Genomic DNA, 17,919 nt, shown 5'->3' with positions numbered 1-17,919 from the left:
AGGGAAAGATGAGCAAATTAAATGTTAAATGAAGAACTAAAGTATGCAGCACATCCAAAAATTAATGTACGTTTTTAGATTAAGAATTTCTAAATGCCTTGTGGTGACATAGTATGAAGTAAAAGATGCATATAGAAATTCTGTTTGCTTAAGCGAACAGGAATAAATACATATTATATATTATGTTACATATTACAGATACTACATATTATGTAGTCTTTTTATCCTGCTTATGATTTTGATGGCTACCTATGTGTTCATCACTGAATTTCTCCTTTCCATGAAACACTACAATTCTATTTACAGATGGACCCACGAGTCAAAGAATGACTGACTACCCAGAATTCTGTGTGGCAGTGTGACTGGAATTCAGTGTCTCTTGGGTCATCTTTTAAATTAAAAAAAAAAAAAAAAAAAAATCCTTTCTTCACTAAATGGTATTGGCTAGTGGACATCTTGGATCCTCTGTACTGTCCTGATACCAGTTTAGTGTGGGTTATAAACATGGCAAGCAGTTTGAGGAAGTTCACTACTGCGGGGAATTACGGAGGTCTTCTAGTTACATGGCTCTGTTCTGAAATAGCTAAATGTATCTAGGCATACCTGAGAGAAACACTGCTGGGTTTTCATAAAAATATTCATTGAAATCCATTTCACAGCCTCTCTGATTCATCAGAGTTAGTGTTTTATCTAGTTTTCTGTTTATGACCTACATTTCAGCAGCTGATAGCGTTGATTTTGAGTATTCATGTTTGCAGGCTTACGTTTTTCCTGTTTTCTGTTGACTGAATGAGCCCGGTTCCTTCAGATTCTTTGTCTTGATATCTAAAAGCCCTGTTTGTTGCAGTCTTCAGATTTTTCTAAACGTCTAGCGTAGAACACAGACTGGACATGTTACTTCAATTTTGTCATCACCATCACAGAATTATGTGGACAACTACTGGTTTAATACACCACACTTTTTAAAAAAAATACTAGAACGACAGTCATCTTGTGGTTGTTTTTTTTCCAGCAGCATTACATTGCTGTCATGTATGTTCAGCTTCTTGTTTAGTTTACTTCCCAAATTCTTCTCTGCAACACTGCAACCTAGCTATTTTCCTTTTTTTAATGGTGCTTTGGATATATATTTTTATTTTAATTTGTTTTTAATGGAGTTTCCTTTCATTGGGTTTTAGGAGGGGGTTTGTTGTTTTTCCTGATTTCCTTCCTCTTTTGGTTGGGCATATCCTCTGACTTATCTTTCTGTGCCTCTTGTATTTCCTGACTAATCACTATTCTTTGTCAATGTTGTGGCCCTGCAATCATAAAGATTGAGGTCTTTGTGTTTGCAGTTTGGTAGCTGTAGCTGCAGTTTGGTGTAGGATGTCATTGTTCTGTTTCCCCCTCCACAGTTCTTTGTGGATAGCTTAGATGACTTTACCATTATGCTTCTTGTTTTATGCCTTCACCACCCTTGCTGTTTCTTTATTCTGCATCTTTGATCAAGATTGTTTCTCTTTGTAATTTATTGGCCCTGTTTGAATTATGATCTTCTGGTAGATGCATCAATATCCTAGGATATTTTCTCATGTGTTGTCATGTTTTGTCATGAAACATGTACTTGGAATAACTCCTACTTGTTTGCGTACTAAATGCATGTTTCTTTCTCTCTGCTCTGTATGGCTCCTCTTGTGCACTTTCATGACTAATGGTTATAACTTCAAAATTTGCTGTTCTATAAGCACAGTGCTATTGTAGGTATGATTGGAAGTTGGGAACTGAGGAACCTAATTTTATTATTTTATGTCTAAAGAATTTGTGAGCATAAGCTTAACTGGCACACAAACCAAGTTTAGTTGCTGCATAGTTGTCTTTTAGCAAAAGCCTGTCTGTAAATGTTATGTTTACCTTGTTTTAGAAACAAGTCTATCCTTTTACTAATATCTCCTTCAGAAATATTTGAGATGAGTAGTTTAGAAAAGTGGAGACTTGACTTTTCTGGGAGAATAATTAACCCTGCAATATTTGGCAAACAGAAAAAGACATGCCTCTGAAACTACTGTGGAATGTTGTATTTCTGAATTATAATTTAATTGCTAGAATGCAGTGGGGTGTCAATTTGTTCACCTATGCAAATTACTTTTTCAGCTTTATATAAAAAGCTGTATGTATAGGGTTCTTTCTCTGGTTAAATGTAGGATCAAGGTTTGTTTCTTGTGCATGTAGAATGAGTGCGAAAGGATGCATGGTGGTCTTCGTGAATAAACTGGCACTGACTTACTCAGCTTGCATTTTCATAAATGGTATAGCATGAATACTTTTATTTGCTTGTTCAACACTGGCTGAATTATTTAACACTGTCTTTCTAAAGATGCAGTAATCGTTTCTGAACACGAATGAATTTTTGTGTGTTTCGAAGTATCTAACATGAGCAGTTACTTATGAAGCTTAATTTGTTTGCTCCTTAGTAACAAATTAACGTACAATTTTCAAATATGTAACTGATATTATACAGTGCCTTGGAAAACTGTATGAAATGAGACTTAGTATTTTGTAAACTTAAAACAGACTGCACCTTTAAAGATTTATTAAGAACTTCTATTAATGCTTTTATACAGCTATGATAGTAAATCGCCAACAGCTTGCATTGCCAATTGATTTTTTTTCTTTTAATAATATGCTGCATGTAGACAAAGATGACCTGTCCCCAACTGCTGAGGTTTGGGATGTAGACCAGGGACTAATAAGTAAACTGAAGGAACAGTACAAGAAGGAACGAAAGGGGAAGAAAGGGGTGAAGAGTAAGTGGAGATTCTGAATCTTGTAATGCAACGCTTTTTTTGCCTATCTATATAGAAGACATTTTTTTCTCACAAGTTCTGTTTTTGGTTTTGGTTTGTTGTTTTTGTGGGTTTTTTGTTGTTTGTGATTTTTTTATTTTCATTAAGCATCATTTCCTGTAATGGGGGCAACCAACTTTAACTTTCTACCTGCTGAATGTGAAAATGTCAAACTTTGACAGCCATTTCCTAGATGAGAAATGTTGAAAACACAAAAAAAATTAAGGTTAAATAGGTAAAAAGAGTTAAATGCTTTGTAACATCAGTGTAAAAATAATGAGCAACTGGCATTTTGAGGAAATTCCTACTCTGAGAAGTTTTCTGAAAAATTTATCTGCTTCTTAAAGTATAATACTACGGTACTGTTGTGCGCGGGTGTTTTGTTAGGTTTTTTTTGTTTCCTAACATGAGCTAGAATTGAGCTGTAACTGCTCTTTATGGGCTTGTAGTTATTTTTACAATCTAAGGCAAGGAGAATTTTAAAATGCCCGTAATGTAAATACAAAGTTTTTTGTGGCTTTGTGTAGGGTCTTTATTTTTGTCTTCATTTTATGGTGCCCTTCACTTTTCTGTGCAGTTACCACATTTGGTTGACAACTCTTTACTCTCAGACCAGTTTTCAGACCAGTTGACCTATTTGAACTATATAAGTTAAGCTAAACTTCAATGTTGACGTTTCTGGTAAAAATGCTTTTGTAACTTAAAGTCATCAGCTATACAAAGCTCTTAGTGGACAAAGTGGTATTGAATCAATATCACTTTAGAGAAGCTCCCTTGATTGCAGTGGTTTTATTTTCAAAGTATATAATAACTGCTTTTGGTGATATTTAATAAAAAATATTTTCTTTATTTGAAAATATCTGTCAATATGTACTAACTAAATTAACAGATATTTAAAAATAACACTTCATGAAGAATTCTGTAATTATTAGGATTTGAATTTACTGTGTAACACCTAACAAAATAAAATTCAGTTAGTGCATGTTGATTTTTTTTCCAGCAATTTTGCATGACTCACATGTTGGCACACATACAAATATAAAATCTTTGAAGTAAAAACTTTACCAGTAGTAATCTGGGTGCTAATGAGTATCCTCATTTAATATGTAAATCAGCAGTTGACACCAGATTCACATGAAGTATTTTGTAGGGTTAGAAACTTCATTTTAATACTAAAATGGACTTCTTTTATTTGAAATTTTCTTACTAAACTTCATGTTTTAGACTTTTGGAAACACAGTGGCTGCAAAATAACGTTTTGAATTCTGGGGCTAAAAGACAGTAATTACTTAGGGGATTTTTACATTTCTCTCTCAAAAATTGTGCCTTTAGGTTATCACATTCAGAAAGTTCTTGACACCATAGTTTTATTTCAGTTCTAATCTTTTTGCAGTGACCACACTGGTTAGTTTCTACTTTCTGGCTTGTGCAAGGTAAGCAGCTGTAAATCAAGGACAAGTAGTGTTGTTCTAGGATTATAAATTCTATTAATAACTCTTCTTGGGTCTCCAAATTTATTTTAGTGGCATTATGTTGGCTTCTCTCGAAAGGATTTCTCTTTACTGCACTTCTTACTTCCTTGGCTGCTTCTATCATCTGAAGAATTTGTATGATCTTTTTGGTTTTCCATCTGTAAATCTTAAAATTTCCAGAAGAGGAGCATAATTCTCACCCATCAAAAACAACTACTTTGTCAAAACCTGGCATTTTAATAGTCTATGTTGCTGATTAAATTGGTTCTGACCATCACTTAAAATAAGTAATAATTATTCTAGCTGAAATGTCCAGTTACAAAATTTAACTCCGCAACATTATTATCAAAACTTTCCTTCCTGTGCACTTTCCTGCAGTTGCTGCCAAGGGTATAACATTGTTTTGTACGATGAGTGGCATGGCATGTTGGCTATCAGTTATTTGACCTATGTTGTCTTTTGACAATGTGTGTTCTGCTATCAAAACTTAAAGGAGCATTTTCTTCACCTAAAGTAATTTTGAAACCTGCGTTCACGTAAGAGAATATTTAGGAGACAACTGTGTTGCAATGATGTGAGGTCACATAAGTCACTGTTTAGACTTTTGGGTTTTAAGTTTAATTTCTCCTTTGGGAAACCCTGAGCGTGTATCAATAGTCTCACAGGGTGGTTTGTTGGATTCTGCACTTGTGTCACATTTGTTGATGGTAGTTTCTGATTAGAGTTTTCCCTCTAAATCACTGAGGTAATTGAATGAGGTAACTCCACACACAGTGAAAATATGCATCTAAGGTTGGACAGGTTCATTTAAATTCTGTTCATTTGATTCTTAGGCTTTTTTCTCAGCTTTTTTTGTATTCTGAGACTGAAAATAGTGCCAAAGGCCTTCTTTATTCCTCCTTCTCATGTCTGATCATTCATGAATTTCATTCTGAATATTCATCTCTTACTTTGTCCTTCAGTGTATTGTCAGACTTTTTTCAGAATTTATTTTGAGCAATATAAGAATTTATATGCATATATCATCATAAAGATCAAATAAACATGCGTTGACTATGACCTCTTGTAATACTTTGAGGACAGCATAATAGAGCAGACATTCTAAGGGGTGCTTTTGTTGGATGTGCATCTGGTGACTACCATAATCTGCATTTAGACTGTTGTCTTCATAACAGGGTTGTCTTAGACCTGGTCCAGGTATGGTAACTTTCATTCCAAATGTTCTATTTTTAAACAGAAGTAGATTTGATTCTATTTTGATACTTCTGTACTCTGCATTCATATGTTTTCTTTTGGGTGGAACACCTTAATTTAGGTCATCTTCTGTCAGCACATATGTTTTCATAATGTAATACTTTTTTCTCTTTTTTCCCTTTGTCATGTTGTGTGGAAGGAGTACTTTCTTATGAAAGGATCTTTAAAAAAAAAAAAGAAACAAAAACAACCCCTCTTCAAACAAAAAAACACCCCCACTTGAATTGTTTTTGGTTTTTTTTTACTTTCCTGCTCTCTTCCGTCAGTCTTAATTATTCCATATTTATGAAGCAGTATCCAGCCCAGTCACTTTACTAGCCTTGATTTCTGGGAATACTCTGTAATAGTATTTGGATTTTACCATCTTCATTAGCATCACCTGTTGATGTAGAAGGATCCCTGTATTATATTCAGACTTGGGCTATTACATCTTACAGAAATCTGCTTATGGCTTTTCAGACAACAGCTTCTCAGACTGCAACTTTTCAGCACTGAATATTCAATTACCTTTTTCACTTTTGATCTCTGAAGGAGGATTGTAGGTGCTTTGCTTTTATTCATAACCTGTTCATGTTTACCACTTCTGGTTTTTTTTTGTTGTTGTTCTAGTCTTTTCTTGAGGATAAAAGACAGTTGTCCAGTTTGTGCCTTAAACATAGCTGCTTATGCAGAGTCAGCACATACTTATCCTTAAAAATCTCTTTATAACATTTAAAATACTTCAACAAGTATATGAAGGTACACCTGCACTTATTTGAAAGCAGAAACCTGCACCGTCTTCTGTGGTGGTGGCACAATCTTGAATGTTGATGCTTTTCAGCGTAAAATACAGGGAAGTTGTTGTGAACAGCAGTTGTTCTTTTGTAAATTTCAGGAGGAAGTTTCTCTCTGTATTGTATGATGGATTGAGGGCTGTTGTGAGGTTATGCCTGAAGGACAAGAAGTGACTAAACATACTGAATAACATTAAAAGGCAGGCTGACAGTCCCCTAACCAGTGACATACTAAATGACTGACTGGTTCAAGGCAGCATAGCAGGCGAACTACTACTACTTGTCTCTGAGCACACTCAGAAGTAAACTTCTCACGCCCATGTGTTTGGTGTGAAAGCATCTTCAAAAGATGCTTTCAGTTTGGATGTGAAGAAGAGTTTATAAACCATTTTTTGGCATTTTCCATCCATACGTTGAACAGTTCATGCATAACGACATAGAGAAGACAAAGGGGTTTTCTTCTGGAAAACAAAAGTTATATTCAGGTAGACAGTTTAGGGTACCAGTCATGACTTCTATCGTGTTATTTATTGACTGCACTCAAGAACGTATCTGCTGCTTGTCACCGAAGGTGGGTGGCTAATGGCCAACTGGAATAAGACAGAGGCAAGCTTTGTGGTCTGTATGGTAGAGACCTGGCCATTTTAAGAATTACTTTTTTTGTGTGAGATCTTATCTGCTGCCTGCAATTAAGTATTGTACCTTGGAAATGATATCTTGTCAGTCTAGTAGCTATTAGAAAAAAGTGTTTGTGCAAAAGAGATATTCCTAACTTTTATTTTACACTCCATTAGCTGAGATTACAGGTTTCTAGACTGACTTCTACAGGAGAATAAAATGAAACTTAACCACTCAAGAAGTCTGTTCTGCTGTGTAAGGGAAACTTTCAGAAGCCATTTTTACTCTCAAATGACTTCTGGGTAGCAGCTTTTGTAAACCTAATTGGCATATTAAGTGTTCTATAAAAGAAAGAAGGTCAGAAACACAAAAAAAGTATAGGATGTTCTATATCATTTTGCAAAACATTTTTATTTTGTCAGTATTAATGAGAATAGTTATATAACATCCCTCTTGGGGTATGTGTGGTTTATTTTTGCTATGATTCTACTTCCGGAAATGTTTCTTGTTGTCATCCTTGCCTCCAGACAATTCTCCATTATCTCCAGGGAATTAAATTATTGATGGTTTTTTAATAGATCAATTTTAACCATTTTTGTCAGATCTAAAATTAAAATTATCAGTTACTATTTGAAAGTGTATGTTTTAGTGTTTAACTGTTTGAACAGTTCTGCTTTTGCAAAGTCATCTGTAATTATAATGCTTACTTTTTACTTTTTTGAGAATGAAGGCTTTGTTTCAGTTTAGATTTCCTTTTAATAAAAGCGATACATGTCACCTCAGAGTATAAGGATTTGTTTCCTAATGCTTACTTTACTAAAAAAATTGACCTATTTGAAAATAAGTTGCAATATGCCCTTTTAAAAGTAGTAAACACTTATATTTTAGCATTTTAAAAGCATAGTTTTTGGTGGAGGGGCAGTGGGTTTTTTATTTTGAATATTCTACAATATATCCACCCGCTATATTATCTTATCAATTAAAAGCTGGTTATGTCTTGCATCATTGTGGATGTTTTCTTTAAAGAGATTCTATCACTGAAATTTCACTTTATGAACGAAGCTTGGCTTTTTGACATGCAAGCTGTAAGGTGGAAGCGGGAATGAATTTATTAATTAAAAGAGCTTATAACATAATACTCGTTTGCTAGTGTCCACATGAATTTAATGCACATATAATTTAGTATGCTTTCTTTCTAGAGGCATGCATGCATAATAAGGGCCGTATACATCTGCAGTTTCATACAGCAGTGGAAGCATTCTTGCTCTTGTGTTTAATAAGCACTTTATACAATTTAAATGCCATTCAAAAGCAGGGAAAGTTAATTGTTCGTTGCACCCCAATTATGAGTTGTCTGTACTTTTCCCTCATTTTAAAGCTTATTTTTTATTTGCACTCTGTTTTTTCGGTGTTAAATTGTTTAGTACAGTTAAAGTCATGTAATGTTATTAGCAAATGTTTAATTCATACGTATTTTGTTTAATAGTTGATGTTCTTTTCATATTTAGCTTGACTTCTCTGTAGGGCTGTAAGATTTTTTTTTTCTTTCCCACAGGAGATTTTAGAATAGATGTACAGAACACAAAGGAGTTATTCTTTGATTTAGTGAATTAGACCTGTTTGCATGTAGTTTTCAGATTTGATGTATTAACTCCTTTTGATTTCCAAAAGATAATTTTATTAATATACAAAGACAAAAGCAAAGCACTGTACTTATTTTAAGGACGTCCCATCAGTAATTAATCTTGTTTAATTAGTTTAATGGATTTTTAGACTTCAGTCAAGTCAAGCGGTAGCAATCAAATGAATCTTTGCTGCTGACATTAATTTACAGGAGTCAACAGGACAAAACTTCACGACATGATAGCTGATCTGGGCGATGATGAGATACCCCACATCCCTTCAGGAATCATTAATCAATCTAGGTCACCCTCTTCTAGAATGACTGATCATGAAGGTGCAAGAGCAGAGGAAGGTACAAAAAATTCAGCTACTTATTATATTTCAGGAGATTTCTTTTAGAAAGCACACGCTGTAATTTACCATCCCCTCTGTAAAGCTTAATGCAATTGCAGATTGCCACATTATTATTTTATTTGCAGTTCTTCCCAAATGGTTTTATGAGAATATGGCTTGAGTTTCTGTGGCTTATCGTAACTCACCATTATTTCACAAGTATTTTTAAACAACTTCATGTACAGCAGTGTGTTCTGAAACTATTCACTATTAAATCCCTGTTTGCAGACACCCGTTAGCAAAACTTTTTACAAATAGGGTGGTATTGATTGAGGAGAAAAAAGGTGAGTATTAATGTTTGATACACAGTTTGCATTTTAAAGTGAAATTTAAAAGTGGTTATTTAAATTATGAGACTACCTTGACTCGTTTCAAGTTTAATGTTCTCTCTTTAAAAATTCTCCTGGTCTCTATACACAAGTGTACAAAAACACTATTTACAAAGTATTGGTTTCCATTTCAGGAGTATCTTAGGCAATGGAAGTTGGTGGCAAACTAGTATCTAAATAGTCCAAAATCTTGTATTCAGCTTTTAAGTTTTTTTGTTTTAAGTGAATTATTTTCCTTATATGAACTTTGAGATTAGAATACCATTATGTAAATTCTGTCCTCTGCTCAGAACATGTTAATTCAAAATACTCGGCTGAATTCAGATTTGGCTCCATTATGATTATCTTTGACCCATAAGCCCTGGCATTATATCAGCTATACCAGAAGTGGAAAGAATTTGCATTATTACTGATAATTAATCTGTTTTTTTTTTTTCTCCTATTCTTCCTTCATCCCTGCCCTTAGAAATGCCTGTCACCAGTCACTACAGAAAAGTAGAAATTTTGCAGGGAGTTTTTTTGTTGCTCTCCCAAACTATTTTACAAAAGTGTTTGTCTTCCCACCTTATCTTTTACTGCTTTCCTTTTAATATTTGCTTTTATTAATGACTTAAAGATGAAGCAGTATCAAATTTACCTGTGCAGTTGAGAAACCTACTGCTGAAGTTCCACTTGCTATGACGTGTGGATGTACATTTTAGGTTGTATTTAGGTTTGGAATTTACACGCTTCAGTTTGCCTGGTAGTGCTATTAAGGTGTTAAGGGCATGTGGCCCTGCAGCTACAGTTCCCTCAGTCTGTCAGGCTATTTTTCTTAGGCCATGCATGTGCAAAGGAATGCAGGTGTTCATTGTTAAAGACAGGCCTTATAACTCTCCAAAAGAGACAACAGTTGACATCTGAAATAATATTGGCCAAAAGAATCTTTCTGAAGAAATAAATGCTAAATTTGAATTTGACAAGGACTAACTTCTATTGGCCGCTTCCTGTAGCGCAACCACTGTGCTACACTCCAAATAAAGATTGTCCACACAATTTTCAAATAAACTGTGCCTTCAGGATTATATTTTCATGCTATTAAACGTGCTCATATGTTTTCAGCTTATCAGTATAGTTTAGGCTTTATTCATTAAGAGTAGTAGTATGAATATCTACCATCCTATCTGCTAATTGTGGTTTCTGCATAACTTCTACACTTGAATTTTAGAGCGTGAATTTTGCTCTTCGAGCAAAAATCCTATCCTGAATACTGTGTGGCTTTTTTTTGTCTGTACTATATGGCACAAAGCCGCAAGCCAACAGGCTTAGTGTTGTCTTTTGAATTCCTTCTAGGTCTGTCCTTTGTTATGATACTTCATTATCATAAAATGCAGTTTTTGCTCAATTATTTATGTTTTGAAAGCTAAGTTTTTTGCAGATAACTTTAGGCTTTCTTGCTGGGAGACGCCAGCTTATGCTGATGAATGTTACCAAGCCATAATGTTCTTGTGACTGTACATAAGGTTTATGCTACACTCTGAAATGTTACAGTTCTGAGACAGTGATTGATAATTTTGTTCTTGTATAGAGAAAAAAGTTTTAAGCTCACCTTCCCCCCCGTCCCCCCCTCCCCTTGAGAGGAGAAGGGGGTTCAGGGAGGAAAGTAAACTATGGTTCTAATTATAATAATAATTTGGGTTTCCCCCTCACACACTCTCAAGTGCCTGGCTGAATATGATAAGACTGTTTATGCTGTAATTACACTTCATAGTTTTGGGCATAAGAAATTGGGGTTTCCATTTCACCATATTACTTGATGTTCAGAAACAGAGTTAACTGCACCATCATTCTCCATCCAATGTATTGTACACGTGTTGTTTTTCTTTAATATCTGTAGATTGTGGTGGTGTCAATTTATAGATTGACAAAAGAATAGCAGTAACTGCTAACTGCTTGGGCATTAACTGCTGCTTTTGGTGTACCATATATTAACTTTCTGGGAAACAAGGTTCAGACGTCCCTGTTGTATAGTAGACAACAAAAGCATATGTGAACATACATAATTTGGTTAGAAATTAAATCAGTTTTACTCTGTACAAATATTACTGCTTGATTTTGACTTAATTATGTGTGATGTCAAGAACTTGAGGGTAAGAAGTGCTGGTTAGGATTGGCCAAGAAAATATGTAATCGTTGCATTTTTTCACCTAGTTTCACCTACAAAGAAACTCATACTATCAGTTACATTTTTACTTGGTATTTATTGATTGCAAACTCAGTTAAACATACTTACTATGCTATGAGGATAATATTGCCCTGTGTGTGTTAGAAAAATACTTTGAATTTTAATATGAAAAGTATTCAGTAAGTAGTTTATTTAGCTTTATAATTTGCATATACCTTGATGCAATGTTTCTGATATGTGGAGTTGTGGGTCTTTATTTTTAGTATCATCACACACATTTCCTTGTATTTTCTGCTTTTTTTCCTAAAAACAGCTTGCAACCAGTTTTTAAACTTCTTTAAATATGTCTTATTTTAAAATAACAAAATGTGCAAATAAATTTAAGTTATACAACATATTATACATATTGGCAACTTTAGTATGGAGAAATATGCTTCTAAATTTTAGATAGCATTAATTTTGAAGCTTTAAATAAAGGGATATTTACATATGTGCAAATAGATCTTGATAAATTTATAATACAGGCTCCTAATGTGGTAGTGTTTTTCTGTACTGCTTCATTTTTAGTCTAAAGTATATGAAAGTTAATCTGTTAGGGAAGGTGACATTAATTTCACAGAGAATTAGTATGACAAGTTCAGGGGCTGTCCTAAAGAACAAATAGGAGTCACAGCATCGCAACAGGGATAGGAAGTGTCCTCAAGTTTAAAATGAGCATATTGCCTCCTTTCCCCAGCTCTGGGGGTCAGCAGCTCTGTTCTGTAATGACGTGGGAGGTTTGACTTGTAAATGGATACTTGTATTTAGGAGGCAGGGGCCTTGTTAAGACAGTAGAGGTGAGCCAGTTTTAGAAATTCCAAATAAAAGTATTGGAGACTTCCTGTAGGAGACAAAAAGAAAAGGGAGGAAAAAAAACCACCACAAAATGAACCAGACAACAACAGGGGGAAAAAGAAAAACCACCAAACCTAAACCCCCTTGTTTCTTTTGTAGCCTTTATCTTTTTTTTCCTCTCCCATTCTTTTTCTGTCAGAAAAGAATCAAGAAAACTTGGTTTCTGAAATAATTGGGGGGGATAATTGTTTTCATCTGAGGATTTCACAGTTTAGGTTTGCCCAGAGAATTTTTTGTGATGTTATTTTATTTCTGGCTTCATATAAAGTATTGTTTGTATCTCCTCTTATACTCAGCTCAGACACTTTCAATAAAACAATCAGTCCTTAGAAATTCTGATCTCATCTCATAAGCATGACTGATAAGGATGACTGGATACTGCCCCTACCCGCCCCCCCCCCCATCCCAATAATAAGGGAAATAAGTGGGAACATGGAAAATAATTAGGTGTTTTCTAGGAATATGTCTTTTTCTGAAATAGAGCGGTTTGGAGTAGAGTTTCAGTAAAATATTAATTCACATGAAAAGCTTATTCGTATAAGGGCATGGTAAGCTATTTTTGGCTGTTAATTTAATGTAGCATTCCAATGAGTCAAGACATTTGTATGGACTGTGAATGTGTTAAAAAGATGTGATTATGCACATTAGAATACTATTTGCTCTTTTTATGCAATTGTAGAAACAGCATTCTTTATTCTTACATAGATGATATTCTTAGATTCTCACATACAGTTGTGTTGCCTGTGCTAATGTTACATTTTTTAATAGTACAGTAGTTCTCAAGCATTAGAACTTGTTTTTTTTTGTTGAGAAGTAACTTGTTTGATATAGCTTGGCTGGCTCCTCTTTGCATAGCTATAGCAACAATGCCAGGCATGTGTAACTTTACACCTGGTCTTAGTTACTTACTTTTCTTCAGCTGGAGTGGAATGTAACTAGGTTACTATGCAGATAGTGGCAATACAGAATAATAAAGATGCATGTTCAAAACAGGCATGTTTAGATCCTTAGTTGTTGTTGATTGTCGTTGTTATTGTTGATTATTAGTCCTCTTGTTTGGAACTATTTTTGTAAGACAAAACCCAGGATACTAATGTTTTTCAGATCTGGACACTTCATTTTCTCTGAGTTTCAGGGGTTTTCTGAGAGGATTAGAAACAAGGGGTGCTGTTAAAGTGAGACTAACCCTCTCTGTCAAGCCAGTGAAATCCAGAAGTCAAACAGGTTTAGTTTTTAAAGATGTCAAATACAATTTAATGTATTTTGCAGATGTTTGCACTTAGCTAACGTTCGCACATAGCTAAAGTTTAAGTACTCTACCTAAAAAGTGTCCCAATTTTTGCATGGAAGGGAATACTGATAAGTAAAAGCAGCTTCTAAAATATGCTAAAGTATTACAATGTTTAAGTCTTTATTCCATTTCTTACTGCAAGATTGACATTTGTGGGTTGAAGGAGATATGCAGAACTGCTGAAGAATGTAAAGAATATGGATGACTATTTGAAACTTTATTTTTCAGGTGTGAATTGAGAATGAATGGTTATAATTTGTATTCATTCAAAATGATAATTAGCAGAAATGTCAAATATTAATTTGGGGAAGGCACAGCTAGCTAAGATAAATATCAGTTGAGTATTTAAAATGTATTTTAAATTTAAATCCAAAATCATGCTGAGAAGGTAAGAGGGAATTAATGAATAACAGATGTTTTCATTTTCTTAATCATCTGAAAAAATCGAAGTAGAAGAGATGTTTTGCAGGGGACCTTTAGAGATGAAAAGTACTTACACATGCAGGTAGAGATATTTGACTTGTATAAAGCACAGAGACTTACTTGCAAATGGACAGAATGTAGATAGCATGGTATAGTGAATGACCTATATATTTAGCTGAGAATTTGGAGACCTGGGATGTACATTTGATGCTGCAATGTAAAGTAATGTCAGTCAAGTCACTTGTCAGTAGTATTGAACACCTCTGTAAAGTAAGTTGAAATCAAATGACAAAGTATGATATAAGAATTGTTTATTTAATATGTGTGTGTGTTTGCACATGTGTGCGTGTCATCATGCTCTTTTTTTTTAGTTGGGGCAGTATGTAGTACATAAAGTTCCGTTTAAACTCTGCTTTGCTGTTAAGTGATGAGTAATGCAGTTTTTCATCAGTTTGAATTATTACATTGAGACTTAAAGAAACTGTTTTGTTCTTTGTAGCTGAGCCAATAACGTTTCCACCTGGAGGAGGCAAGTCATTTATTATGGGTTCTGATGATGTATTGTTAAGTGTACTGGGCCTTGGAGACCTTGCAGACTTGACAGTAACAAATGATGCAGACTATAGTTATGATGTAAGTGCAATTTTATTTTAAAATTCTTTATACAGTTTAATTCAGTCAATAATAGTTGGGTCCCCTCTCCCCCACCCTGAACATTACAGATGGTTTCATTAGCATGAACTACTACTTGGGAGGAGGAGGGAGCACCTTGTGAATGGGCTAAGTAATTTGGGTAATCAAAATTAAGCAAGATGACTTGTTTGTTTTCTACTTTGATTTAATTCCGGTTTTGTCACTGGAGGAATGTGTTATGACACAAAATAGATTGACGTCTTAACATTAATTTGTTTGAACAAAAATGGCAATTATACACTGATATGGAGTATTGAGAAGACCATGGCATAGACCACAAATATTGTTATCAACTTACTACTTTGCTCTCCCTTTTATATTTAGGTAGTGTTAACAGCATAGTAATGTGTTTCAGATGTAAGCCTTTAGGGTGTATTTGTATTATCCACAGTGTTCTGACATTCCTTTGACCATATCCTGTAAGCTACTACCAGTAGTGTTATATGAATTTTTCATTGGCTAGTAACATTTGATGGCTGGTTAGGGAAGCATTCAGGTAAGTCAGATGTATTATACTTGAAGTGTCTTGCGGTTTTGGGTTGTGGGTTTTTTATTATTGTTGGTGGTAAGGTACCTCTCTGTTTCTATAATTTTTCAAGTTAGATACATGGTGTTTGACCTGGAAAACATTAATAGAGGTTTTATTAAAATCTTAGGATCTGCAAAGTGAAAAAAAAAATTGCTTATAGCTTTTTACAGGGTACAAAAATATTTGTATGTGACTACACACCTTTTTTAATCATAGTTGTCCTTCAGTATTTATAATTGGTAGGATTATTAATTGCTGTAATGAATTAAGAACTAATATTTATATTTCTCTGTTATTGCAGTGTATTATGTTACACAGTTTTATTTCCTGAATAACAAAAAAAGTTAATTATCCATCCTTCTCTTACTGGACTGTTTAAAAATAAATTAAAGAGCTTTTTTAAATACTGGGAGTATTTTATAAATTTGTATAATATATTGTCCTGTTCACCGTGAAGATTAATCTTCAGATTGTCTGTTTAATTTCAAATGACATAACACTTCTGAGAAATCAGAGTGTTCAACTTCAGCTCTTTGCATCTTAACTTTCTCGGGATTTTGCCTTCTGTCGAGCTAAATCTCTATGTAAACACATGTAAAATGTGTCTGACCTTGAAGGTCATGTACAATTGTTTAGGAAACTGTCACTATATTTTTTTGTTTTCCTTTAAGTTTCAATGAAATCTATGATCAAGTGGACTTCAAAGAAAAGTTTTTCAAAAGTTTCAATTGTAAATGCTGTAAGGCAGCTTAAATTTGAAACGTTCAGAACTGGATGTTCCTAACTACTCCTCCTAACTAGTAGTAAATTCCCCTCGGAATTTTGAGGTTGAATAGTCTGTGGATTTGTTTTATGTTGTGCTGTATTTACTTGGTTGAATAACTTCTAAATGTTCCTGTCTGTGTCTTCATTGAAGAATTAAGAAAAGTTTGGTTTAATGCTAATTTGCATGAGGAAAAATATTTATTTTAAAGCAGTTTAGAATATCAAATCAAGCTTCTGAACTTGCCAGTTGATTATTTTCTTTGAGTGTTATTCCCATTTTACTGACAGTAACTTTGAGGCATCAAAAAACTAAATGGTGTACTTTTCAGTAGTGAGGCTGCTAGAGTTGTGAGATTAGATCAGATCACAAATTGTTTTTGCAGTTGCATTGCATTCTGTCTGTCATGTTCCTGAGTTCAGAACTCTGGAGTATCAAGGTCTGGTGGGTCACACTTGCCCTTCAATAAATTTACAAAGGTTATGTGACAACATTTGGCTCTTAAGGCCCATGTTTTTAACTATGGAATTTCTGATTCTCTTTTCTTTATAAACCTAAAATATTTTGTGACCACCCTTCGTTCCTCTTCTGCCCAACAACATGCCAAGTCAGCCTGTATGCTGGATGATTAATGCACAGACTAATTAGTATGGTGATCCTTAGGGTTGGTCTGTAATATTGTATTTTGCATGGCTGCATTCTTGATTGGCTGTTTTTAATGTCATGAGAATGATTATCAATCACAATAGCATAAATTCCAGGATCTGTACAACTCAAGTAGTAGCAGAATACTCTGTATCTCTCTTATAGATCATTGCTACCTGTTGTTCTCCAATTAGCTCTCCATTGAGAATTACTATATACATAAAAGGAACAAGAATTTCCTGGACTGAAATTGCAGCAGTCTGGAAGAACAGTGAGAAGAACTGTCACTACACCTGTACTTTTTCATAGGCATTTTTGATTGTTTTGATTGTCAGAGGCCGATGCTGAGCTAGAAGTATCTTAGATCAAAATAATGCAGTCATTAATATTTTCCAGTGCCATAATGGCAGTTATATGCCATAATTCTTCCTGTGCTAAAGAGATTGCAAGAATGCCTTTGATGTAAAAGAAGGAATTTGTGATGTCTCTTTCAAGAACTCTAGAAGTGTAGGGAAAGTTGATCTGTAGAGGATGGCCTGTGGGAGACTTTCAGAAGCAAGATTGGTTTTGAGGAAAATGTCATGCTTAAATACAACATTGCAACTTTGCAATATATTACTCTCTTTTGTGAAGTACAGCTTCTTCATAAAACAGTGTGAGGCTATTTTACTTATTCCAAGAAGGAGAAGTATATACAGGTGAGCCAAGACAAACTCAGGAAGCATTACTATGAATAATATAATTGACACCAACTGATGAAACTGTTTCAGGAGAATCTGTGGTACTTGTGACAAACCTGACAATACAGTTTTTATCATGCAAGGAGTGATGCAGAATAGAACTTGGAGTTGCCTTTGCTTTTGGGAAACTTAGAGAATGGACGTGATAAATGTACAGGTATGAAATACTGCCTGAGCTAATAAGTAATTTGAAGCAGAAAGCAGTACCTCACAAATTTCTCAAAGGTTTGAATGCATCAGTGGTCCTGTAGATGAAGATGATCTTATTGTTTCAGTGTAGCTGGTTTTTCAAAATTTTCTCATTGAGACTCTTTGTTAGAGGCTTTTTAATTACAGCTTGGTTTGGGAGGTGTGTGGGGATAAAAGTAAGTTTTTGCTTTTACTGGATTATTCACCAAACAGGAATGAGAAGTGATTTATCATAATTTTTGCTTGGCTTCCCTGCTTCCCATCCGGTCCTCCTTCCCAGTGCTCTTAACATATCTGCTGTCTT

General features: G+C 34.4%; 1 protein-coding gene across 3 annotated transcripts in view; it reads left to right on the top strand.

Moving 5' to 3' along the window:
• The window catches only part of STRN3 (striatin 3), a 66,944-nt gene that overhangs the window by 32,981 nt on the left and 16,044 nt on the right, over positions 1–17,919 (top strand). Inside the window, exons 8-10 of one of the 3 annotated variants that reach the window (XM_064460203.1) lie at positions 2,673–2,783; positions 8,774–8,914; positions 14,556–14,689. In XM_064460203.1, the coding sequence (XP_064316273.1) occupies positions 2,673–2,783; positions 8,774–8,914; positions 14,556–14,689 (386 nt within the window). The remainder of the gene's footprint in view (positions 1–2,672; positions 2,784–8,773; positions 8,915–14,555; positions 14,690–17,919) is intronic. The other 2 variants (XM_064460205.1, XM_064460206.1) reach the window with 2 other exon arrangements.

The sequence above is a fragment of the Phalacrocorax carbo genome, chromosome 9 (assembly GCF_963921805.1).
Source record: "Phalacrocorax carbo chromosome 9, bPhaCar2.1, whole genome shotgun sequence".
Lineage (NCBI taxonomy): Eukaryota > Metazoa > Chordata > Aves > Suliformes > Phalacrocoracidae > Phalacrocorax > Phalacrocorax carbo.
Note: the sequence above shows the minus strand (reverse complement) of the source record. Positions and strands in the feature narration are given on the sequence as shown.